The sequence below is a fragment of the Mus musculus genome, chromosome 12, assembly GCF_000001635.26.
Source record: "Mus musculus strain C57BL/6J chromosome 12, GRCm38.p6 C57BL/6J".
Lineage (NCBI taxonomy): Eukaryota > Metazoa > Chordata > Mammalia > Rodentia > Muridae > Mus > Mus musculus.
The window spans coordinates 84,364,134-84,389,380 of NC_000078.6; the positions used below are offsets into that span (position 1 = coordinate 84,364,134).

At 47.3% G+C, this 25,247-nt stretch overlaps 2 protein-coding genes across 9 annotated transcripts in view; one reads left to right on the forward strand and one right to left on the reverse strand.

Annotated features, from left to right (window-relative positions):
• The window catches only part of Coq6 (coenzyme Q6 monooxygenase), a 12,041-nt gene extending 2,378 nt beyond the window's left edge, over positions 1–9,663 (forward strand). For 2 of the 4 annotated variants that reach the window (XM_006515699.2, NM_172582.3), the window contains 11 exons: positions 2,752–2,886; positions 4,010–4,068; positions 4,453–4,576; positions 6,123–6,253; positions 6,791–6,898; positions 6,975–7,037; positions 7,318–7,425; positions 8,006–8,208; positions 8,286–8,401; positions 8,518–8,684; positions 9,546–9,663. In XM_006515699.2, coding sequence (XP_006515762.1) covers positions 2,752–2,886; positions 4,010–4,068; positions 4,453–4,576; positions 6,123–6,253; positions 6,791–6,898; positions 6,975–7,037; positions 7,318–7,425; positions 8,006–8,208; positions 8,286–8,401; positions 8,518–8,684; positions 9,546–9,575 — 1,244 coding nt within the window. In that variant the 3' untranslated portion in view covers positions 9,576–9,663. Of the gene's footprint in view, positions 1–2,751; positions 2,887–4,009; positions 4,069–4,452; positions 4,577–6,122; positions 6,254–6,790; positions 6,899–6,974; positions 7,038–7,270; positions 7,426–8,005; positions 8,209–8,285; positions 8,402–8,517; positions 8,685–9,545 lie in introns of all 4 variants that reach the window. The other 2 variants (XR_381514.3, XM_006515700.2) reach the window with 2 other exon arrangements.
• A 78-nt stretch (positions 9,664–9,741) lies between these two features.
• Entpd5 (ectonucleoside triphosphate diphosphohydrolase 5) overlaps positions 9,742–25,247 on the reverse strand; it is a 35,155-nt gene continuing 19,649 nt past the window's right edge. For all 5 annotated transcript variants that reach the window (NM_007647.3, NM_001026214.2, NM_001286058.1 and 2 more), the window contains 10 exons: positions 22,847–22,922; positions 22,605–22,640; positions 22,005–22,093; positions 21,664–21,743; positions 21,015–21,076; positions 20,086–20,187; positions 18,099–18,239; positions 16,188–16,244; positions 15,047–15,162; positions 9,742–13,247 (listed from right to left, as the gene is read on the reverse strand). In NM_007647.3, coding sequence (NP_031673.2) covers positions 13,161–13,247; positions 15,047–15,162; positions 16,188–16,244; positions 18,099–18,239; positions 20,086–20,187; positions 21,015–21,076; positions 21,664–21,743; positions 22,005–22,093; positions 22,605–22,640; positions 22,847–22,922 — 846 coding nt within the window. In that variant the 3' untranslated portion in view covers positions 9,742–13,160. The remainder of the gene's footprint in view (positions 13,248–15,046; positions 15,163–16,187; positions 16,245–18,098; positions 18,240–20,085; positions 20,188–21,014; positions 21,077–21,663; positions 21,744–22,004; positions 22,094–22,604; positions 22,641–22,846; positions 22,923–25,247) is intronic.

A 25,247-nucleotide genomic window follows, 5' to 3' on the forward strand; every position in this document is an offset into this window, starting at 1 on the left:
TATTTTATAATGTACTTGGAAATCTAATTGTTTTCCTTTTAGTTTTATCTTACCCAACAAACATACAGTGCCTACTTTATGGGTCCGCAGCTGGAAATTATATTCTAAGGGAAGAATGTAGGGAATGTGGAACCTGGAAAAGGACACAGATAACCAGGGGGGGAGGAAGCATGACAGGAAAGCTCCCTCGTAGAGGGACCAGCAGCTGGTATGTGCTGGAGGACAAAGTGCCTGCTGTGGAGGACACACCCAGGAAGCGAGGCCAGATCACAGGGATTGATCAATCATAGAGCACTACCACCTTCAGAGCAAGGGGCAGGGTGATGGGGGACTAGGAGACCATGATTTTGAGCAAGCATGTCTGGGTCCCTCCTTCCTCTTACTACCCAGCAAGAGGGATCAGCGCCGTTGGGTTGACTGCTGCTCACTGCCTGCTCCATGGCAGCCATTTTGGTTTTTATCCACTCGTGTGCCTGTCGTAATGATGCCTATTCACTACCAGTGCGCAGGGATAGTGCCTGCAGGCACGTGTGGAATTTATGGATGACACCTGTCGCTCTATCATCTAAAATGCAAAGGCCCATTGCTGACCCTATTGGAGTCAGAAAGGGAGGCTCGGAGGTTGTAGTAACCTTGCTGCTGGGTCCTAGATAGCCACTGGTTGGCCTGTGGGATGGCCTGCGACTGTTAATAAGGCAGTTGTGGGTTTTTTTTTTGTTTTTTTGTTTTTGTTTTTTTTTCTGGTTTTTCGAGACAGGGTTTCTCTGTGTAGGTCTGGCTGTCCTGGAACTCACTTTGTAGACCAGTCTGGCCTCGAACTCAGAAATCCGCCTGCCTCTGCCTCCCGAGTGCTGGGATTAAAGGCGTGTGCCACCACGCCCGGCTGCGTTTGTGTTTTTAAAGGCATGTACCATGTGGCCGGCTTGATTTTCTTTGTGTCTGTGTACATTATGTGCACATGAGTGCAGTGTCGAAGGACGTCAGAAAACGGCGTTGGGTCCACAGGCTGGAGTTAGAGTTGGGAGCCTCTGGCCGTGGGTGATGGATGGCCTTGCTGCCCTCTGCAAGAGCAGTCCATGCTCTTTACTTGTGAGCTCCTCCTCCCCATACTGTAAAGTGAAAAAAACAAAAAAAAACAAAACCTATTTCCTAATGATGCCACATTGCTTCAACTTTATTGGCAGATTACATTCTCGTTCTTACGCAGTCTCTGGAGCTGTCTCAGATTCTCAGATACTGGGAGACTGTGCCGCAGGCCTTCTCCCAGGAATGCTTCCAAGTTCCATGTTTTCACTACAGATGTTTTAGGATCAGATTTGTAGTGTATTTTTTGGGGGAAGGGGGCGGTTTCGAGACAGGGTTTCTCTGTGTGGCCCTGGCTGTCCTGGAACTCACTCTGTAGACCAGGCTGGCCTCGAACTCAGAAATCCGCCTGTCTCTGCCTCCCAAGTGCTGGGATTAAAGGCGCCACCATGCTCAGCGTGTATTTTTTTTTTTAATTCTTTATTTTATCTTGAGACTTTATCTTTTCTTTCTTTTTTTTTTTTTTAATGTTTCTTTCGAGACAGGGTTTCTCTGTGTCCTCGAACTCAGAAATCCACCTGCCTCTGCCTCCCAAGTGCTGGGAGCCACCATCACCCGGCAAATTTTACTTTCTTTTTTTTTTTTTTTTTTGGTTTTTCGAGACAGGGTTTCTCTGTATAGTCCTGGCTGTCCTGGAACTCACTTTGTAGACCAGGTTTGTAGACCTCGAACTCAGAAATCCGCCTGCCTCTGCCTCCCCAGTGCTGGGATTAAAGGTGTGCTCTCCCCAATTCCTTGATTTTCCTGTGTGTGCCCTGACTATGCAATTACAGCCTGGAGATGAAGCCCAGGCCGTGCAGGTGTGAGGCATGTGTTACACTATTGAGATGCAGGTGTGAGGCTCGTGTTACACTATTGAGATGCAGGTGTGAGGCTTGTGTTACACTATTGAGCTGTGTGCATCCCAGCCAATGAAGTGTCCTAAGTGAGTTCACTTTAAGGCTAAGAATTGGATGGATAGAGTTTTATTTTTTTATTCTTCCTTCCTAGTGAATTCTACTTGTTGGTGATACATTTTTCCATTATTTGAGTCTTTGTGTGTGGTGTGCAGTGCGTTCTGTCTGGGGAAGCCTTACAGTTGTGTAGAGTGGCTGTCTCAGGTCAAATGGCAGGATGGTGTTAGTGCTCAGGATAGTGTGTGTCTAGGGAGTTGGATGATTAGTTTTGCAGTACTGAGCTTGAACTAGAACCTCACACTTGGTAGGCACGGCACCTCGGACCTATGTCCCAGCCTAGAAATTTCCTTTCCAAGGCTAAGGGACCAGTTGGTTTTCTGTTTTACTTTTTGTTGCTGCCTTGTCTTTTGTTTGCTTTCGAGACACGCTCTCATTCTGTAGCCTTGGCTGACTGAAATCATAGCAATCCTGCCTTAGCCTCCAGATGTGAACCCCTGGAGCTGGTTTATATTTGTTTCTGATTGAATACTTAAAACATAAAATTATACATATTAATGATGTACCTTGTAATATTTTGATTCATGCATATATTGTATAATTTTAAATCTGCTTAAACATTTATGCTCTTAAATTTATTATTTTTGAAGACTTAAAAATTCTTCTTGCTTTTAAGTGTATAGCACATCATTATTAGATGTAGTCGCCCTACTGTATAGTTAAGTCCTTACCTTCTGTAAACTGATTTAAAATGTTAATTTTTTTTCTTCTTTAGGACATGATATTCACTTTCATGACAAGAAAATCCTGTTGCTGGAGGCGGGTCCAAAGAAAGCCCTGGAGAAACTGTCAGAGACTTACAGCAACAGAGTCAGCTCCATATCCCCTGGCTCCACAACCCTGCTCAGCAGTGAGTACAAGAGCCTGTCTCCTGGGTCCTTTCCTCCGCTTTCCAGTTCAGTAGGGCAGTCACAGGAGCATGTGAGAGAAAAGTGTGAGAGAAGACCACAGTGGGGAGGGAGCAGGTGGGCGTGGCCACAGTGAGGGGGGAGCGGGTGGGCGTGGCCACGGCGAGGTGGGCGTGGTCATACTTGATGATGCAGACTGCTGAAGGTGATCCTGTGTCAAGTCTGGGGAGGATATCCCTGGGACATGGGCATCCGTCATGTGATCCTCATGTAAATGGTAGGCCATTACTGTTTGGTCTCCTTGTATCTCTGTGACCTAATGGTGAACACTCACCCTGTTCCAAGTCCGTCCTCCCCTGGGCTGGGGAGTCTACATTTTAATGGCCTTCTTTTTTTTTTTTTGGTGGGGAGGGCAGTGGATGAGCTGTCTTTATGTTTGTGCTAGGCAGTACACCCTCAGGCCATCCTGTCTGAAACCATTCCGTCTAAGGTTAAACTCTAAAGTCAGTTTTTATAGCTGTATATGTCCCACCTGCTGGGATGATAGGAGGCTCCGCCATTGGCCACTTTACATGGTTCTGGGAGTGAAACTCAGCTGTTTTGCTTCAGAATGGAGCTACCGCCTCAGTTTGTACAGCTTTGTCTTTGTAGAACGTCTACCTGACATCATAGTGTGTGTGTGTGTGTGTGTTCATGCTATCTCTCTCTCCAGATAGAATATTAGCTGCATAAGGGAGTTTGGTCTGCTCTAGACCTAAAACTAAAACTGGCTCTTGGTAGATATTTCTTCTATGTAAGAATTTCTTCAAAATTTTTACTCAGTGCCATGAAGAGTTGAAAACAATCTTTAGAAAGTTTATAGCTAATAAGCGAGAAAGGAACAAGAGTGATATAGGTTTAGTTTTCCTTTTTGAATTCTCCCTCCTTTGCTGTGATCTGGCCCGTCGGGTCCTTTTTTGTGCTTTATAATCTTGACCTGAGAGAGGAAGGACCTTGTCCCTAACAGCACGCAGTTTTCCCTTCTGGTTCTGGAGAACACTGAAAACAACCTCCTACTTAACAGGATGGAGAGACCAAAGGGGGCTGGGGTCAGGGTCACATGAGGTCACTGTGTTTCTTTCGTAGGTTTTGGTGCATGGGACCACATCTGCAATATGCGCTGCAAAGCCTTCCGGAGGATGCAGGTGCCTCCTCGCCCTTCACTCTGTCCGGTGTCTTGTCTGCTCACGTTACCTTGTTAGAGTCCCCTTGCTCTAGGCTTTTTATGAATCAGAATTTAAATTTAGTGTGGGGGCATTCTTGAGAATCTGCTTAGTTTTTTAATTAATTAGTTTGGTCTTTTTGAGATAAGGGATGTAGCTGAGGCTTGCCTGACTACCTGTGTCCACTTCCCAGGAGTTGGGGTCACAGGTGTGCCCACGTTCCTGACCACGAGTCTCGCTTTATGTCCTGCCAAAGAGGCGGACAGTCTGTGCGGTGCTGCTCCGCACCCTGGACAGTGCTGCTCAGCTTCGGGTTGGGACTGTGTCCCCCTTCTTTGGTGCGGATACACTTTACTCTGTTTTCAGGTGTGGGACTCCTGCTCAGAGGCCTTGATAATGTTCGACAGGGACAACCTGGATGACATGGGCTATATAGTGGAAAATGACGTCATCATGTATGCCCTCACCAAACAGCTGGAGGCTGTGGCAGGTGAGCTACCATCTCCACTTCCTCTCTGGGAGGTGATTGCCAGAGGAGAAGACCCTTCCTTAGACACTGTAGCCAGGCATGGTGGCACACTTTAATGCCAGCCTGAGGGAGGCAGAGGTAGAGGCTGAGGCTGGCAAATAAGAGCTGGGAAAAGGGCCAAAGCTGGAGTGATCACCTAGCTGTCTCAAGACCCTGCATCAATCCTGAGAACCAGAAAACAAACAAACAAACAAACCCAGAAGAGTAAACCATCCATCCATATAAAGTCTGTATACAAAATATTCACAGCACTGTTTGCCAACTGCCAGAAAGTAGAAACAACCCAAATTCTATTAATTGATGAGTAAAGAAATACAAATTGATATATCTATACAATGAAATGTTATTTGGCAGTAAAAGGGAGTGTAGTACTAGCCCATGTTACAGTGTGACTGAATCTCAGAGACGTGCTAAGTGAGAAGTCCAACACATTAGCACAACGGTTTCATCCACGTCTAAGCTGTAGGGAACAGACAACTGCAGAAAGGTAAAAGCAGTTGCCAGGGGTGGTGCTACACAGAGAAACTCTGTCTTGAAAAGAAAAATTAGGAGTTGTGTAATAGTGGTAGATCAGTTGTCTAGTGTGTAACCTTGGGCTCTATCAATAGACAGAATCACTGTGTGCGTGTGTGTGTGAGAGAGACAGACAGACAGACAGACAGACAGACAGACAGACTTGGTAGTGAACCTAGGATTTATAGCGTGTTAGGTAAGTGTATTTCCATTGTCCTGCCTATCCTTATCCCTCTTCAAGCTATTTTGAAATCTGTAATACGTTCTTGTCATCTGCAGCCACTGTTCCCTGAGATTGCGCACCAACATTTATTTCACTCATCTAATTACATCTTAGACCTAAAAAGATAACAGGTGGCGCATGCCTGTAATCCTAGCGCTCTGGAGGCAGAGGCAGATCTCTTGAGTGCGAGGTCAGCTTGGTCTAGAGTGAGTTTCAGGATAACTAAGGCTACACAGGAAAACCTTTTTTCAAGAAATAAACAAATACCCCCCCCCAAACCCAAAGAACCAACTTTTGAAGGCTAGACCCCATTTTAGCCTGTGGGGTATCCCCTCCTGCTTGCTCAGATGCAGAATGAAACTGGGAAAAGAACTAGGCTAGAATTCATCCCCCCACCCATGTGTATATTGAGGGCATTATTGAGATAGGGTTTCTCTGTGTAGCCCTAGCTGGTCTAGGACTCCCTACGTAGACCAGACCGGCCTAAACTCGTAGAGATGTACCTTCATCTGCTAGGACTAAAGGTGTGCTCCACTATGCCAGGCTGTGCTTTCTCTTTTTAACTTTCTGACATCAAGCTGTTCCTGGCTTCTGTTCTTTACCAGCAGTTCCTGGGCAGAACATTAGCCATCTGAGTCACCTTTAGATCTTCTTTTCTTATCAGTAAATGAGAGGACAGGGCTAGGCAGAGACCCTGCTTTTAGATCACTTACAGCTTGCCCTCTCTTTGACCCACCTTTCTGATGTTTGCTTCCTTCTTTTCTCCTGCAGATCGAGTGAAGGTTCTCTATGAGAGCAAAGCTGTTGGCTATTCCTGGCCTGGTGCATTTTCCATGGCAGACTCCAGCCCTTGGGTCCATATTACCCTAGGTGATGGCAGTACCCTCCAGACCAAACTGTTGGTAGTTGAAGATTCTTACTTTGTCAGGGGTCTTGCATGTCCACACCTTACATTCTAGGGTCTGTAGTTTCAGATGGAAACCATGGGTTGACTTTAGGTTATTGTCTCTAGAATGACCAGTCCCTATTCAAGGCAGCTGGAGCTGAGATGGTCTTACCACTCCTGTACTAGAAGCAATCTCATGGGCCAGCTTAGGGTAGGATAGCCAGACTCCCAGCACAGGATGGGACAGGAGTGTTGGGGACTCCGGCTATTCCTTTCCTGTCCAGAGATCCCAGTGGCGTTCATCTTGCAGATCTCATTCTAACTCCAGTGCCTGTTCTTTGCCTAACTTCTCTCTCTAGTTCATGCATCCAGAGGCTCTGCTTGAATACGGCTGTTGCTGGCACCTTTTGGTTCAGATAGCCACTTAGTCCTGTTGGCTCTGTCTGGGGTCCCATTCTGTATGGTTTCCCTATGGGGGCTGTGAGTGGGACAGGCTGAGCAGTTTGATGACTGCAGTGGTTCTAAGACTTAGCAGTGTCTTGTCTCCACGCAGATTGGTGCTGATGGGCACAAGTCAGGAGTGAGGCAAGCTGCTGGGATCCAGAATGTCAGCTGGAAGTACGACCAGTCTGCTGTGGTGGCCACTCTCCACTTATCAGAGGTAATCTCTTGAGCTGCCCATCGGGACCTTGTCCCGAGCACTCAGTACCCTTTACAAGAATTGTCTTTTATTCTAGGCCACAGAAAACAATGTAGCCTGGCAGAGATTTCTTCCCTCTGGGCCTATTGCTCTGCTCCCGGTAAGTGATCCTCTGGCTAGTTAGTTCAAAGGTAGCTTGCCTTAGTCTTAAGAACTTTACTTCTTTTCAGCCTGATTTATCGGGCTCTGTTCCAGGAATGCACTGCTTCCTTCACTCAGTTTCCATTGCTTGAAAACACCTGAGTTCAGAGAGCAGGTTTTCGTTGCTCTCCTTTGGCTTTCAGAACTGTCCCCAGGCTGGCCTGACACTGCCACTGCCTACTGTGATTACAGGCGGGCATGTGCCACCACACCAGGCTGAGGCTCTTCTTTTGACACAGCTCTCGGATACCTTGAGCTCCTTGGTCTGGTCCACATCACACGAGCATGCAGCAGAGCTGGTCAGCATGGATGAGGAAGAATTCGTGGATGCCATCAACTCTGCCTTTGTGAGTACCCCTTGTCCAGCTGCTGGTGTGCTGAGGGAAAAGGCCGTCAAGCAGCTCCTCTTAGCAAGGGCAGAGTCTGAGGGCACAGAGGAAAATGCAAAGCAGTGGAGGCTGTGGGCAGCTGTGCTGATAGAAAGGCCTGCCACGGTGCATGGGTCATTTAGTATACATCCCAATGTAGCATAGCATAGCACCTTTGGTGCAGTGCCCTCTGGGTAACAGGCTCTGGAGAGCCTCTGCCTTTGGGAAGCCCACAGTCAAGTGAGCGAGAATGATAATCTATGTCCCATGACGTGTAGGTAGAAGGAGAGCATGGGGTGAGCGGCTCTCCAGTTCCTTTGTGACTGTTGCCAAGAACTGGAGAACGGTAAAGTTCAGTTTTAGTCAGGGGCCAACCCAGGAATACTCTGGCATGATCCTAAATAAAATCTGCCAAGTTTGTCACTCATGAACAAATCAGTTTAGGCTTGTTACATAGCCTTACCCTTAGCTTTGGTTATAAAAACAGGCTCTTGGGTGAGTTTTTATTTGTTTGCTGGTCACTAATCAAATCCCACTGTTTGGGGCTGATGGCGTGCAGTGGAGTGATGTTCACCACACAGACTTCGTCGACTCTGCCAGCGCCATGGTGCGCCATGCTGTCGCCCTTCTGAAGCCCACTAAGGTCTCAGCCCGTCAGCTGCCCCCAAGTATAGCCAAGGTGGATGCTAAAAGCAGAGCCCTCTTTCCTCTGGGGCTGGGACATGCTGCTGAGTACGTCCGGCCTCGGGTGGCCCTCATTGGGTAAGACTGTCATGAAGTAGAGGCCACTGCTTTCTGTGTTTGCTGGAGGCCACACCTGAATGTTGCTTTGTTCTTAGTGATGCAGCCCACAGAATCCATCCACTCGCGGGACAAGGTGTCAACATGGGCTTCGGGGATATTTCCAGCTTGGTTCATCATCTCAGTACAGCAGCCTTCAATGGGAAGGACTTAGGTAAGGATTCAGGTACCCTGTCACCAGGTAGAGCATCAGCAGAGTCTGCTGCAGACTAGAGAAGACAGTTACTACTGCCATCAGGGTTTATCTTTGCTCTTGCTTTGTAACCACAGGCTCCATGAGCCACCTCACAGGTTATGAGACAGACAGACAGCGTCATAACACTGCTCTCCTGGCTGCTACTGACCTGTTGAAAAGGCTCTACTCTACCAGTGCCACTCCCCTCGTGCTGCTCAGGACCTGGGGCTTGCAGGCCACGAACGCAGTGTCTCCTCTCAAAGTAAGTGGCCACTTCAGCTTCGCCCAAGGTTGCTTGATTTTTATTTTTTATTTTTTTTAAACTGAGGAAGGACTACAAAAATTCTAAATTTCTTGGGAATAAAAGTATGTGCTACTATCTACAGCGACCATACCTTCCCAGATGGTTATGGATAAGAGAATCTGCTGGGTTTGTTGGTGTCCACATCTAAGCAATAATTTGGAATAGTTAGGCAGGACCTAAGAATAGAGGGCTGAGGGCTGGAGACATGACTCGGTGTTCTTCCAGAGGGACCTGGTTCAATCCCCAGCACCCACATGGTGGCTCACAACCCTCTGTAGCTCCAGGCCTGGGGGATCTGACGCCGCCTTCTGGCCTGAGCATACTGGGCATGCGTGTGGTGCACAGACATGCATGTAACATGAAGGCACACCAGATATAAGGAAAGGATAAAACAATCAGGACCGGAGAGGGGGCTCAGCAAAGAGTGCTGGCTGTTTTCGCAGAGTTGGGTCCCCAGCACCCATGCTGGTTGCTCACAGCAGGTACCCGAGACCCTCCTGACCTCCTCAGGCTCCTGTATTCATGTGTGCACAAGCCACAGCAAACATGGGGGTCAGAAGACAGCTTCCAAGAGCTAATCTCTCCCTCCACAGGGGAGATTGACCTCGGGCCCTGATGCTTGTGTGGCAAGTGCTTTTCCCTGCTGAGCCAGTTTGCCAGCCCTGCTCTTACAGCTGAAATAAGCAGGGCTCCTGGGAGGTTCTCCATGGGGCTTCTGCCCTGTTTCTCCTTTTGTCACCTTGGCTGTTTCTTTATGAAGTCACCTGTCCTCTCTCTTGCAGCACCAAGCATCACTCACTTCCTTTCCTTTCTCTCTAGGAACAGATTATGGCCTTTGCGAGCAAATGAGTGCTTCTCTTCTGGAGACCGTGATGACAAAGAACACCTAGCCCTGGGGCCTTCCCAATGTGGTTTAATAAATTTACACTAGAACTTGTGTCTCTTTTCCTCTTCTGATTAACCGGCCTGTGGTGCCAAAATAGTGACAGCTAAGGAAAAACCCAAAGGAAAACTATTTAATTAAAAGGAGCTTTTTATTACTACACAAACAAAGGAATCTCCAAGATGTTCTCCCTCACTTCACTTGGCAACAGACCTTTCTAAATAAAGTACTTAAATGCTGGTCATAAATTTATATAATTATCTTGACAGAGTAAGAATTAGAAATACCTGATACATTTTTGTTAGACTGTTGTTTTAAAATTAACACTGGCATGCCAGTTAAATACAAATTGCTTTGACAAAGTACACTGGATTTAAGGGGGACACGAAGATAAATAACAGCCAGATCTTATTAGTACTGCTATTTCTCCTTCCTTATCACGGCTCCACAGTTCAGTTTTATTTATGGCTCCTCTCTGGGATACCATTCTCTGTCCAGTAATAAAACAATACACGATCTCATCGCACGCACAGCTGCAGAGGCCTCAGCAACCAGTCAGAAGGGGCTCAGCTGCTGCACAGGTCCTCCTTGTGTGGCTGAGTGCTTCATTATTTGGGGTTTTGAAGTGTGTGTGTACTGCAAAGTGCCAAAGAGGCCTCCAGAAGAGACCCTGAGCTGTGTTAGATAACAACACTACAGAAACGGCATGCCCAGCAGTTTATTTTGAAAAGATGAAGTAAGAAAGCCCCCTTTTCAAATAAGCTAAACTGCTTTGGAAAAGCTTTGAAGGGATGAGACAGTTGTTGCTACAGAGCAGCCTTTTAAGCAACGAGGAAAACTTAGTACAAAGTAATGATGTCAGTGAACCCAGAAAACGTTCCCAGAATAAAAGATGGCAGCCGCTGGAAAATGATGATGGCTACAACCTCTCAGGACAAGGTGACTTTTTTCAATATGGGGGCCTTCATAAGAATACTGACTTCGATGTATGAGAAAAGTTAAAAAGGTTGAGGATTTTAAGGCACACTTTGCAAGGACTTCCATGACTCAGGTGTTCATAATATAGTAGTATATATAATACACACACAGCATCCACCATGTATGTACCAGACCACATCCCAGGTATTTAAAGTATATTAATGTTGTCACAGAGATGGAACTTCAGAACACAATAGAAGCCCCTTAATAAAAAAGGTGTACGTTGCCGGGTAGTGGTGGTGCACACCTTTCATTCTAATACTAGAGAGGCAGAGACAGATCTATGAGTTTGAGGCCAGCCTGGTCTACAGAGACCCACTCTAGGGCAACCAGAGCTACACAGACAGAAACCCTGTCTCCAAAAGAACAAACAAAAAGCCTTGAAGATTAACAGGACATAAGCAGATAAATTTCTGAGGTAAAAGTTCATGTATTTAGGAGTTCTGGCAGTATCCAAGGTAACCATAGGTGTCTGTGGAACAATACACACTTTATAGCTAGGGCCCCTGTGTCTGAGGTGTCAGAGACCAGCTGTGTAGAGAGCAGTAGTCTGCTTTGTCTTTAGTGCTGGGGACTGAATCTAGGGCCTGGCATGCCAACTAGCTTTGCCACTGAACACTGTCTTCTAACTCATCCCTTTTAAAATTTGTTGAGTGTTGCACTGAGTTGCCCACAGCAAGCCTATAACTTGCAGTCCTCCTGCCTCAGCTTCAAGGTAGCTAGGATTACAGGCCTGCGCCATAAGGCCTGTTATAAAGGCATCTTAATGAGCATTGCTTGCTTACTCTTGGGGAGACAGCTTGGTTTCTCACAACTGTGATAGCATTTAGTGGACTATGACTGGTCGAATACCTTTTTCTTTATATTATTGACTCGATGTAATGGCTTAAAAAACAAGGTTCCCCAGGGACTACCATGGGCCCAGGCATAGTCACATCCTTTGTGAAGAGCAGAAGGAAAAGTAGGTGGCCAAAAATTACATTAGGGGAGATGAAAACTTCCTGGGCTGGAAAGAGAAGAGGAGGGCAAAGTGCTGTGACAGGAGCCAAGCGACAGGAGACCCTGTGGCCAGTGATGTAATACTAGAAACGACATAGTGACAGAAGTTTAAGATCTTTCAGGTAATGACTTTAAAGAGCTAAATAATGCAGTAGAGTGAGTACCCATGCCTCGCATGCATGACCTGTGTTCAACCACAACCCAGAAAACGTCCTGAGAGAGAAAACATGGTTCTCTAATGCTACTCACTGTCCTGACCTGTACCAATATGGACCAAAATAGCCAACCAAACCAAATTTGGGTATCACTGGAAAGGGGTTCTGAGATCCTGAGCTAGACAACGAATTCAGAAAATAGCCAAATTCAGCAGGGGCCTAGGCAGGAAAGCAGGACTATACAAGCATAGTGCTAGCACATTGTGCTTAACATTCAAGAAGTCCTGGGTTCGATTCCCAGCACTTTCCACACCTCAACCCCCCAAAGGACAACTGAAAGCATTGGTAATCTTTAGACACAAAGAGCTCACGCATTAACTTCTAACTGCAGAGCGAAAACAAGGGCACATTTGTACTTCACGGAAATACAAAGGCACACAGTTTAGGGCTGTGTTTAATTCTATAAACACATGGGCTTGGGAGGCAGTGCTGACTGACACTGGATAGGCACGCATCTCCAGGGCGGAATGTTCATTACGTCCAGAGTGGCAACAGCTATCCCTTGAGACCCGACGGTCTCCTTGCTTATACTCTAGGCAGTTAAGAGCTACTCTCTCCGTCTTGCTAAGATGGGCCATGACATGAGCATAACAGCTCACTCCTGCAAGCCCAAGGTTCAGGAGGCTGAGGCGGGAGAATTGGTAATTCAAGGCAACCTGGGTTACATACTGAGTTCCAGGCCAGCCTGAACAACAAACACAACACAGCCCTTGTCTAAAAATAAAATACTGAGGACAGCTCTAAGCTTTAAATGGGTTGGTTGATCTATTGTGCCACAGGATCACACAAATTCTAATACAGTATCTTTTCCCCCCTCTTTCTCAATTATAGATGGGAAGCAAAACCAGGTATTTCCCCCAGGCTTTTAGGGTAGGGAATGTAATAAGGGTAGGAAGAAAAAAATTAACAGCATTGATGGGTTATGGGATTTCAGTAAATCAGCTTATAAGCAAAAATGAATCCATTCAAAGCAATGAGGCATCCAAGGGTTGAAACGAGATTGTTCTTTGGTCCCCAGGGACCTGTCTCTGAACTCGCAATCTAGCATGGAGTTCCAAACCTTTTCTCTTTTTTCCTTTGCAGGACTCTGTAACAAAGAATCCCAAAAGATTTACAGTCTGGTGCCAGCCATGCACCCACCAAGTGGTTAGGAGCTATTCACATTAGATGTGCAAATCATTGAAGCCCAAATCACTAGGCTCAAGAGCAAGACTCATCTAAAAACCCCTCCCTCCTTATAAAACCAGTTAACGGGTTTCGGGCCAGGCTTTTCCAGAGAGGTCAGAAAATGTCTCTGAGTCCACGCCTTCCTGTGAGAAAACTGTTCAGAAATGCAGGCTTCAGAGGTGGAGCTTGGCCTCAGCTGGTGATGCCCAGAGACTGGAGCAGGTGAAAGGTGGCCCCCAAGGCCCAACCAGTCTCTATGTTGTTCACTTTCTTTGTGAGCTGTTGAAGAAGAAGAAGAAAGAAGTCTTCACACTCTCATGCAGTTTCAAAATATGCAAGCATGGTCTTTGGACAGCCGCTACCTATAAAGAGTGATCGTGGGCCGAGCCCTAACTGCCCCACATCTGCAAGCTCAGGAAGTGGTGCTATCCAGACAGTTCTAGAGAGCCTTTGTCAGACGGGCTTATGGATGCCCCTTAAACTCAACAAAAAGAACAGCACCTCTGGCCTTGTCTTCTGAATCACAGGTCAGTTTCTGACCAGGCCAATCATAACACAGTGCTCATGGGTGTGAGAGGAACGGACCTGGCAAGAGCTGGGGGTGTTTAGGGTAGGGAAGCACACACTCAGCTTTCTGGCTCTATGTAAGCAACTGTCCCTCGAGCACTAACAACCAAATGGAGCATTCTGCACTCGATTGTCCCGATGGTTCTGGATAGTTTACAGCTGATCCCTCGATTCCAGAAAAGGGTTTAGATTACTGTCTATAAAGCTGTTTCCTTTAGACTCCTTCCTGTCCCTCCCCATAGATTTCAGTACATTCAGGCTCTGTGATAAGCTGTTTATTGTAAAACAGATATTTTTAAAAGATTTTCAGTTTTATTATTTTTTAAAATTATGTGTGGATGTAAGTGTCTTCCCGTGAGTATGTGCCCTTCGAGTACAGGTGCCTATGCAAGCCAGAGAGGTTGGATCTCTTGGAGCAGAAGTTATAGGTACTTGTGAGCCACCTGACCTAGGTGCTAGGAATTGAACACAGTCCTCTGGAAGAGCGGCAAGTATTCTTAACTGTGGGGACATCTCTCCAGACCCCTAAAACATATAGTTAAAAATAGGTATTTATATTTTTTATGTGTGTCAATGTTCTGACCACAGGTATGTATGTGCACCATGTGTGTGCCTAATGCCCACAGAGAGCAGAAGGCAGGGTCACATGGCCTGGAACTGGAGTTACAAGTGGCTGTGAGCCACCATGTGGAAGCTGGGAACCAAACAGGGACCCTCTGCAAAAACAGCAACTGCTCTTAACCACTAAGCCATCTCTATAGCACCAATAAAACATAGCTTATGAATTTCACACCGTTAGTGTTCTTACTTTCTATACCATTGTTGATTACAAACTGTATTCACAAAGGCTAAAGTCTGACCCTTGACCTCAAGCAGCATAGAGTCTATTAGAAGAGAGTAAACTAGCTATCTATCAGACTTAGAATATACAGGATGCACTACAAATGTCTGAGACACTAATGCACTAAGCACTCAGTGTTAGCACCACTGTGCAAAATGGAACAAGGTATGCCAATGTCACCAGCCAGGTATTCCTGCCTCAGGGGCTCTCTGAATATAAATCTGTGTGATGGCCCCAGCTTCTTGTTATCTTGTGCTCTCTTGATCAAACTGATATTCTTATAGCCACATGATCAGTGGCAGATGAGGGAGTACCAACCCAGGATGAGAAATCTGGGATTCGGGAAGCGTGGCTCTCCCGCCTTGCCTCTGCTGTATTCTGGATGCTTATTTCTCTTGTCTTTATCTTTCTCAGTGCTTCTCACTGGGTTCTAAACTGACTTCATAAACTACGGGACTTGAACATCTTCACTGGGCTCCAAGTCTTTCTGTTCTGTGCAAAATGGGGGGGGGGGGATACTCATGTCTTGTACTGTACTCAGAGACTAAACTGCACCCATCCCAGTGTCTGCTGTACCTAGCAGGGTGCCTAGGCTACAGCCCCAACAAGAACATCTGCTGCTCCGATTACCAAAGTGTTTCCCAACGGCAGTGCTCTGCCTCTTTCTTACCTGTAAGAGGGTGCCGTCGGCAAAGCCAAAACCATCTTTCAACAGGGCTGTGATGTAAGTGAGGTCCATGCAGAGGAAAGGACTGCCCGAGGAGAAGCTCCCCAAGTTGTCACACACTGAAAGTGAGAGGACAGCATTCACTTGCAGATAGGAGATGGGGTGGGGGCTTTTCTTCCCTAGATAGAGGTAGGACCTGGGTAGGCCAAGACGTCTCTAGGTGCTGCCCGGGCTAACTGGAAACTAGCTGGTGTGCTCCCTTCTTTAGGATCTGCACATTTCCGCTATGAAATCATCTATTCATTTTACATACATCTTAGCTTATTTGCCACTTAGGGGAGATAAGGGAGCAGGGGAAAGGCACTGCTAGAAACCAGGCCAGGGCCTGGCACACACCAGGGAGGTTCACTCTCAGCACCCCGATTTTCAAATTTCTATGACTTGCTGTGTCTACTTAGTACCAAGTCCCCAGGTAAACCCAGAGAACAGAGAAATGTCCTTTAGCCCTCCTCTCTTGTGGTCCCTGGAAGAGATCATTGGTGGTTCTGACTCATTCTCTCAAGGATGTCCATGTGGCAGTCCATTCCACTGCTCAGGTCTTAATTACTGCTCATAAGCCTGTTTCAATTTTAAGGGAAGCCGAGAGAGCATGCCAAGCTGAGTGTGCAGCGAGTCCGGGTGTTACAATGACTGCCCAGCATCCAGGAGACTGGACTCCATCCCCACTACCACATAGATCAGTCACAGTAACTCATGCCTGTAATCCTAGCATTTGAAAGGTGAACCAGAACTCGGGGTTATCCTCAGCTACACTGCAAATATGAGGCTGTCTTGGGCTACATAAGACCTTATCTCAAAAACAAAACCAAAAAAACAAAAACAACCCCCAAAAACCCAAAACAATAACAACAACAACAAAAGTCCCCACAAACAAATAATAGTAATGTGGCAATAATAATAGGAAAATCTGTAGAAATGTGGGAAGTTTGTTCGTTTGAACCATTTCCCTAAAGTGTCTCACATCCCCATGTCCTTCTTTGGCAGCACCTAGTGCATCTTCCATCAGACCAGAAGCAGAAGGGAGCCAGTCCCGAGAGCTTCCACACCCAGCCACACCTCAGCCACACCTCATGCCCACGCTTACCTTCTCTGGCTTTTCTTTCAAAATCTTCAACTTTTAAAACCCCGCCCTTTTCATAATCTAAAATGAAACAGAACAATAGATAGTATCAAACGCTTCAAGGAAATAAGGACATTTATCCCAGGGATACATAATAATACAAACTAGAAATATGCAGTATTTCCAACAAGAGACTCACGGCCTCTCTACAATATAAGTCCACGCTGCTCATTTATTTACAGTTAATGCATGGCACCCATTTTGTATTACATATTTAGCCACAGACAAAGTGTTATTCCAAAGGCTGGAGAGACTGCTCAGTGGTGAAGAGCATTTACTGTAGGCAGGCAGTGGTGGCACACACCTCTACTCCCAGCACTCAGAAGGCAGAGGCAGGCAGCTCTCTGTGAGTTCGAGACCAGCCTGTTCTACAAAGTGAGTTCTAGGCAAGTCAGGGCTACACAGGGAAACCCAAAAAAAAAAAAAAAAAAAAAAAGAGGAGGAGGGAGGAGGAGAAGGAGGAAAGAAAGAGAGGGGGAGGGAGGGAGGGAGGGAGGGAGGGAGGGAGGGAAAGGAAAGACAAAAGAGCACTCTCTACTTTTGCAGAGGGCTCAGGTTTGGATCCAGAACCCATACTAGGTCGTTTACACCCACCTGGAACTCCCCTGGCCTCTGCAGACACCTACACATACATGGTACTTATGAACTCATGCAGGCATGTACACATACATTAAAAAATAGAGTAAACAGGACAGGAAATCGTCTCTCAAGTCTTGTGTATACTCTCACATATAAACAAAAACACAGCTTCTGTGATAAGAGAAAAAAAGTCCTAGAAGAATAGGAAATTGGGGTGATGGGTATATCATCTTGAATGTGGTGAGGTTTCACAGGTACATACATGCAAGGTTTGGCAAACTGTATGAAAACAACACATGCATTTACTGTGTGTCAACTTGTTATGGTCTGGATAGGAAATGCCTCCTACAGGCTTGGTCTCCAGACACTGGAGTCCCCAGTCACTGAGAGGTGACTGGTCCACGGGGTTGGGGGGGGGGGCGGGGAGGGGTATCTGCCTTCAGTGAATTAAGTTACAGCTAACATGATAGTGTAGTGGAGGTAGTGGGAACCTCTGGACCTAGGGCTTGGGTGGGGAGCGGCCCAATAGGAATGAATGTGTAGTTGAGGGCTCCATCTTGCTCTAGGGCCCATCCCCCTGCCTCTCCTTGCGTCTGCCAGGAGGTAAGCAAGTTTGCTCCTCCAGGACCTTCCACCATTATTTTTCGCCTCACCATGGCAGAAACAAGAGGTTGCTGAACCCTCTGAAACTGTGATCCGGGAGAAACCCTTAGTCCTCCGACAATCCTCTCAGTACTTACTCACATTTACAAAAGAGCTAGTACAGTTATGACTCAACGAGGACAGAAAGCAGGCTAGGTCTGGTAGCACACAACTGAGATCCTAGCTCCTCAGGAGGCTGAGGCAGGGGGATCACAAGTACAAGGCACACACAGGCTACAAAGTCTCAAAGCCATCATGGGCAACTTTGAACTCTCATGTGCAGAGGTTCTGGATTCAATCCCAGTACAAAAAAAAATGCAAAAAGACTTCACATACAAAGTCAGACACGGGGGCACATTGTGTAACCCTATAACTCAGAAGTCTAGGGCAAAAGGATGGCTACAAATTTGGGGCCAACCTGGGCTACATAGTGACTTCAGTATCAGTGAAGGATATATAGTAAAAACCTACCTCCAACAGACTTTTCATACAGTTAGGTCATTTTCCACCTCCCAAAGAGCCCAGCACCCTCATTCTCCTTCCCGTCTACTGGGAAAGAACTGGGAAGCCACTGCAACCAACACAGCCTTTCCTTCTCTTCCTGAGCTTAGTCCCGTTCTCTTCCTCCATGGCTGACCGTAGGCATGAACTCACCGATCAAGTGTGTGTCAGCGGCTCGATCGTAGTAGTAAGAGAAAGCGTAGAAGGCGCTTCCTCGGACTTCTTCTGGCTGGTGAAGTTTCCCCTGTACTACCCTCAGCACTTCCGCATAGCAGGGTTCAAAGCCCATCTCCCCTGTCAGGGCAAGAGTATACATCACATGAGACTAAGGATGGGGCAACAATCACTCTCAGCGGCAAGCTGCTGGAGCCACAGAGAGAAGATCGAGAAAGCAAGGAGGCTGACTCTTAGCCTCTGAGCAGCAGTGGTGGGAGCGGGTTAGCTATGGCTGAGGTACCCTCACAGCAAGGTGGGGGCGGAGCTCTGAAACAGCAGGGCAATCTGAGGTGGAGCTGACACAACACTTAAAGTGACAGGTGGAATGCTGTCCAAGCTGTCCAAGATATGAGTTGTCCACAAGTGCATGACTGTGTCCTCTCTGTCATTGTACTCAGAGAGAAGACCTCAGGAAATTCCACATGGGCAAGGCATAAAATGCCTGGACCTGTACTCCAGGAAGACCAGAGCCAGGTACTGCCAGCTCACCAAGTCTGAGAAACTGAGGCCAAGCAGCAGCAGCAAAAACAGCTGTGCACACCTTCCGTGCAAGCATGCAGCTGAGGCCTGGAGCTGCCTCAACAACAAAGCCCAAAGCCTGGGGGCCGGAGACATGCATCAATCAAGAGCACGGACTGCTCGTTTAAAAAGTCTGCTTGCCTACATGCATGTGTGTGTGCACCATATGCGTATCTGGTGCCTTCGGAGTCCAGACGCCATAGAACTGTTGGTTCAGACAGTTGTAAGCTGCCATGTGGGTGCTGGGTATTAAACCCTGGGCCTCTGAAAGAGCAGCAATCTCTTCAGCGTCCCCCCGCCCCCCGCCAACTTCCTGCTCTTGTAGAGGACCTGGGTTCAGTTCCCAGCAACCCACGTGAAGGTTCACAACTGTCTGTATCTCCATTGCCAGGGGCTCTGACTCCTTCTGACCTCCATGGGTACTAGACTCATACAAACATGCAGGCAATGTATAAAATACACACACACACACACACACATACACACGCACACACACACACACGCACACACACACACAAACAGCTATGTAACTTTCTTCAACCTCACCGCTTGTGCGTGGAAGCCCCTCCCCTTAAGTGTTCTTCATCAAAACCAGCTCTAGCCACAGCTGTAGCCTCAGCCACCGTGCTCGGCCTGGCATTACCATTCATGGTCCAGAAAGCTTGTTTCCTTCTCTGGGGTAACAAAATTTCCCCTGATGTTAATATCTAAGACGAAAGATTCTTATCTCAATTTTGAGTTTTACTATAAATGAAATTGTTACACATTCCCCGGACCTGAAACAGGGATTGTCACTGCTGCATTAGACAGGTGTACTGGCTAGTTTTGTGTCAACTTGACACAGCTGGAGTTACCACAGAGAAAGGAGCTTCAGTTGAGGAAGTGCCTCCATGAGATCCAGCTGTAAGGCATTTTCTCAATTAGTGATCAAGGGGGAAAGGCCCCTGGTGGGTGGGACCATCTCTGGGCTGGTAGTCTTGGTTCGATAAGAGAGCAGGCTGAGCAAGCCAGGGGAGGCAAGCCAGTAAAGAACACCCCTCCATGGCCTCTGCATCAGCTCCTGCTTTCTGACTTGCTTGAGTTCCAGTCCTGACTTCCTTTGGTGATGAACAGCAGTATGGAAGTGTAAGCCGAATAAACCCTTTCGTCCCCAGCTTGCTTCTTGGTCATGATGTTTGTGCAGGAATAGAAACCCTGCCTAAGACAACAGGTGACAACAGACTCCTACCGCTACCATGGAACTCAGAACAGTATGCAGAGCGGGAGCTGCCTTGCTTGCTGGCCCTGGACATACCAACACCTCTAGAATAAGTCAAATCTCCCCTGGGCTCTGGAGTCTTCCTATAGGACTTCCCAGAACAGGCACTAGGAAGGTAATTTTAACCAGTGAAGAAACACCATTCACCTTCTTGGTTACCACCATACTGGTATTTCACACCCCCAAAGATCCACTCTGCTTCCAACCATCTTGGTAAACAGGCACTTCGAAACGTATGTCCATCAGTCCCTGAAAGAACACAACAGGAGAAGGCGGTCTGTGAGAGGGAGATAGAAGCAAGAAGCTCTTGTGGCCGATGGGGTGAAGGGGACTTATAATCTTGTCAGAGTAGTCCCTCGGCTGTGTCCTGCGACATGGAGTCTTCACAGGCTTTGTGGTAGTGGTAAACTCTCTAGAGCCAGAGGCAAACTTCATGCACATTTGCCAGGGGAATTATAAAGCTTATCACATCCCAAAGAAATAAAAACCCCATAGTAAAGTAAGTTCCTCCCTGTAATGGAGGAACATTCCTCCACTGGTAGTTGAGAGGTTAAAAGAGACACGCTTGAAGATAACCCGGCAAACTGAAGTGCTCTGTGCGCCTCAGCCCAGAACCCACTTACTGTGAGCACTGTCTGGGTGCATTAGACACACACTCCTGTGCAAGGTGAAGAACAGGGCACAGAAGGGTCACTGATTTGTCCCCAGCCACACAACTGGGACTGCAGCCAATTCTGCCTGTGCCCAACAGTGAAGACAGAAAAGGAATTGCTCAGTCACTCCACTTGGCAAACAGAAAAGACCTGGTTTCCTGACAAAGGCTTGGGCAAGTTCCTACGAGACACGGTGGAGGTTCCAGCCTTGTAGCTACAGGTCCTTACTCCTGTGTAGTAACCTTTGCTCTAAAGGTGATGAATGCACACCACAGCCCCGGCAGCTTTTATGTCTGTTATGCAACACACACTTCCCAGGCCAGCACAGCCCTTTGCTCCATAGGAAGAATGCCAAGCAAGGGAAGAGGGCGAGCTGTGTTTTGGCGTCTCCCAGTCTCCCACCACAGACTGGGACTGACAAACCTTTTGCTTCCAGGGCTCCCAGAGTTGCCAGTCTTGCAGCTTTCAGTCCAAATCCCAAGTAACTGAAAAACACAAGGTTGACAGTTTCAGGCTGTCCTAGATGTTTTTAGCCCACAGCCGCCTTCTTCAAATGTGACGTGGTTTCTCTGACTCCCTGGGAAGGATGGAAGCTTTGCCCCATCTCTGTGCTGTATTTGCTCAATGGACACTAAAGGAAGACTTCTGTAGTCTGGGCTAAGATGTGCAGTAAGACCTGCTCACAGGTGTGATACCGAGGAATGAGATTGTTCCCGGTGGCCCAGCCTGAGAGCCATCCCCAGAAAAGCTCTTATCCATTGCAGACTGGTCTCTGAAGCCCAGAAGCCCTTACTGAATGAGTTGGTACAGAGCGCTGGCTGAGGTCTGAGCCTTCTTCACATGCAATCAACTAAAGAGAAACTGACTCTTACATCACATACGCTTGAGGCCCAGACTGGAGATGCCTCCTAGGTTTCTCAGGTTTGGTATGGATTAGGTTTCAGTAGACAGGGCTTAGGGGACTGGCAGAGGCTTTCTGAGGCTGGCAAGATACAGTGACAAATATTAAAATGCTTTGAGAAGTAAGGAAAATGACATAATGTGAACTGTTATTTCCCCTACCCCTCCTCACCTATGTGTATAGAGCTTAAAAGTGCTGTTAAACATCTCAAAGGAAGTGAGGTAGCCCCTAGGTGTTTGTTCCAGGGTTTTCTGCAAATCAGAAAGAGCAAAAAGACTATTCAGCACCTGCAATCATAAGAAGATTATAACACCGCCATCCACAACCCTCCCCTAAACCAGACATGGGGAAGATTAAACGCCATGTCTCCCAAGGCTCCAGGAGCCAGAGAGACTTTCTCCAGTCATTTATCGACTCTGTGACCTAGTCACTGTAGAGCTGTTGTCTCAGAGCAGCGTGATACTTAGCTTTCTAAGTGTGTTGCCAGAAAGGCCTGGATAAAAATGACTCACCTCAAACTGGGGTAGAAACGTGATTTGGGTGGAGGCACCCCCCAGGTCAAGGGTCCCCACAGTCTCCTGGCCACGACCATGCAGCTGACCTGTTAATGAGAGCAAGGGATGAGTGAGTACCCCGGCTACCCATCCATTCTCTGCAGGTTCTCTCCTGCTTACTGGACTCCAAAGCTGTCTTGTGAAGACCCACTGCCCCCTGAACCCAAAGGCTGGCAGGCTAATGTAAACGCAGAGCCTCTTGAGCCGCTGAGGCCTTGAATGCAGACTGTAGAATTAGCTTGTCTCTCTCCCCTCTTCTTTTTTAAAGAAGGGGTTTTTTCCAGTTTTAATTCTGGGTATGTGTATGGGTCTATACAGCCGAGTGTGGCTGCACAGAGCTAAGGCCCTGGAGCCCGAGTCACAGGCAGCTGTAAGCCACCCGAGTGGTGCTGGGAACTGACAAGGAATAGACTGAACTGCTCGCCATTTCTCTGGCCCCACCCCCTTCTCTCAATCAAAGAACAGTACAGGAAAAGAGAAGTGGATTTTTTTTTACCCTCCTGGTCTACCTGTAAAAGCCAGTTAAGGTTGTAAGAGAAACTTCAAGGGTTGTTTTACCTGTTAGAAAGTTCACGGTAACCCAGGCTAGTATGCCTACAGGAGAGAAAAAGAAGGTTTACACTCCAGATCCCTTCTTCTGTTCTACTTCTCTCTGGGGCTCACGTCTCTCGCGGTCTCCCCGCTTATTTACTTTGCGCCCCTTCCTCTCATGATGCATCCCCACCCCCAGTCCCTTTAACTGGATCTTGCACTGACTCCATCTCTTTCCCAACAAGTGTGTATCTCATCATCTGCCCCACCTTCATAGGACCCATCCATGATGCTAACGCTGCCATCTGGGACCAGGAAAGGTGAATTCTTGAAGATCTCCTCTACCTAGAGAAAAGATACAAAAATCTGGGTTCCATGGGGGCAGTAAAACAAATGATCACACTTGGCTGCTTTCTGTACGTCTTAGTTCACCTCCCCTACGTTCTGTAAGTCACTCTAGTTCACTTCCCGAGGTAAAACACTAGCAGCACTCATTCCTTTTTCCTGGGAAACCAGAGAAGGAACTCGACATGGAGTTGCTATTTTCTTACAAAAACACAAGCGTGAGGATTCCCTAAGAAGCCCATCTAGCTTACTACCAACTAGGCCAAGGAAGAACACGTAATTGTGCCTTCCAACTGGAGTCAAGACTCTGTGATTGTGTTAGCACCCTGATGAATTTTACCACTTCGAGGACCTGTCGCCATGCCACCTCTTGGATAAGTGACGGGCCGGCCACAGTAGAGGAGCTGAGGCTCTCCCCCTCTGCAGGATTTCGGGTCACGGCTGGCCCACAGACACTTAGGGAGGCCTCAGGCCTAGCTTATGGATAGACTCCTATTTCAGGAGGTGTGAATCACAACCTGACACTCGTGCTTCCGATTTTCCACCGATCCAGGCCTCTGACACATGCATGATGGCCTTAGGTGTTTTTACACGTATGGATTCTATGTGAGACTGTGCACATATGTATGCACTCATGTGTGCCTGTGCATGCCACAGCATGAACAGAGTCTAGAGGACAACTTTCAGCTCTCAGTTTGATCCTTCTAGCATGTGGGTCCTAGGGACAAAACCCATGTTACCAGAATGGTGGCACTCACCTCTAAGGGTGACTCATCTAACTGACCGATGTTATAGCTTATTTTTACATTACTACTATAGGTGAGGGATTCTCCAAATATAAGTAAAAGGGCTCTCTCCAGCCTGCTGATCTCTGGTCTGATGGGATAACCTGGATAGACTGAGTCCTGCAAGCCACTGGACTATCAAGCAGTGCCCTACAGCCTCTATTTCAGCAACGAAACCAGCTCGTCAGGTGATCTATAGACAAGCTCTAAAGAACATAGACAAGCAAACAGAAATAAGCAAACTCTGCTCTAGCCTTCTCTGAAGTGGAAATTGCTGGTTTCTTTGAGAACTCAGTTATGACAAGTGATGTTTTGCTAAAGCAGACACAGGGGAAATGTCTTGCTGAAGTAGACACATGAAAGGACACGTGCTGTTTGGAAAGTATATAAATATGACCACATGCGGTGGGGCAAGCCGGGTGCTTTGGTTTGCCTTGTTACACTTCACTGGTCTCCACTGGCAACACTCGGCACTGGTTGGCCTTAACACCAGGTTGCTGACTTTCCTTGTTGTGACTTCGTAGAGAGTAACTCACCAAAGACTTGCCAGTGATAGTCCAGCGGCTTGCCGGACCTGCGCCTAACCAGTTTATCCTGGATAGAGCTGCTGCTGCTGCTTTGTGTTTGGTGGTTTGCTAGGAAACTGAACTGCTGATATCCTGACAACAAAGACTGGAGTCACCCCAAAGAACTATTTCTAAACAAGTCCACTTCCTCCATAACCTAATAACCATTCTTTCCTATGACCTCTGCTGGGTGGTGGGCTAGACGGGAGGTTGAAGTGTTTAAGAACTCTTGTTAAACTAGGTCATGAAAAACCTAAGCCTACAGTCTACACCCCCGTCTGCCCCAAGTTTATTTTCAACACAGCACGGAGCATGGTATTTACTTATTTGTACGTATTTGTGTGTGAGCACATGTGTGTCTGGAGGCCAAAGGTCAACCTCAGGTGTCTTTTCCATCACCTCCTCCTTATTCAATGAGACAGTGTCTCTCGCTGAATCTGGAGGTCGGTGACTGGCTAGAGGAACTGGCCCACAAGCCCTAGCGACCTTCCTGTCTGTCTTCCCAGTGCAGGGGGCGGGGGAGGGGGGTGGAAACCACAGGTGCACGCTGCTATGCCTGCAGTATTGTGTAGATGCTAGGAAGTGGAACTGAAGTTCTCATGCTTGTGCTGTTTCCAGGACACTGTTTTTAAAGTGGACAACGGACTATTTCTCTTTAGTTCCAAATTTCCTGGTATCCTCCTTAAAAAAAAAAAAAAAAGAAGAAGACTTTCTATTTGTCTTTTAATGCTCACATGACAAATCCCCCGTGACCCAGCTTCCTGATCACTTCCTGACTGCTTCCTTTCCTCTTATCGAGCCGGCCACAGGACTTCACGGAAGCGGTTCCTGACTTCACGCACTCCCCACATGCTTGAGCCTGCTTATGGCTCTTCACAGAACCTACAGGGCACGAAGCACTCTGTATTTACCTATTTCGTTGCTTATTTTCTGTCTTCCTAAAACTAGAACATAAGTTCAACATGGGCCCTGGC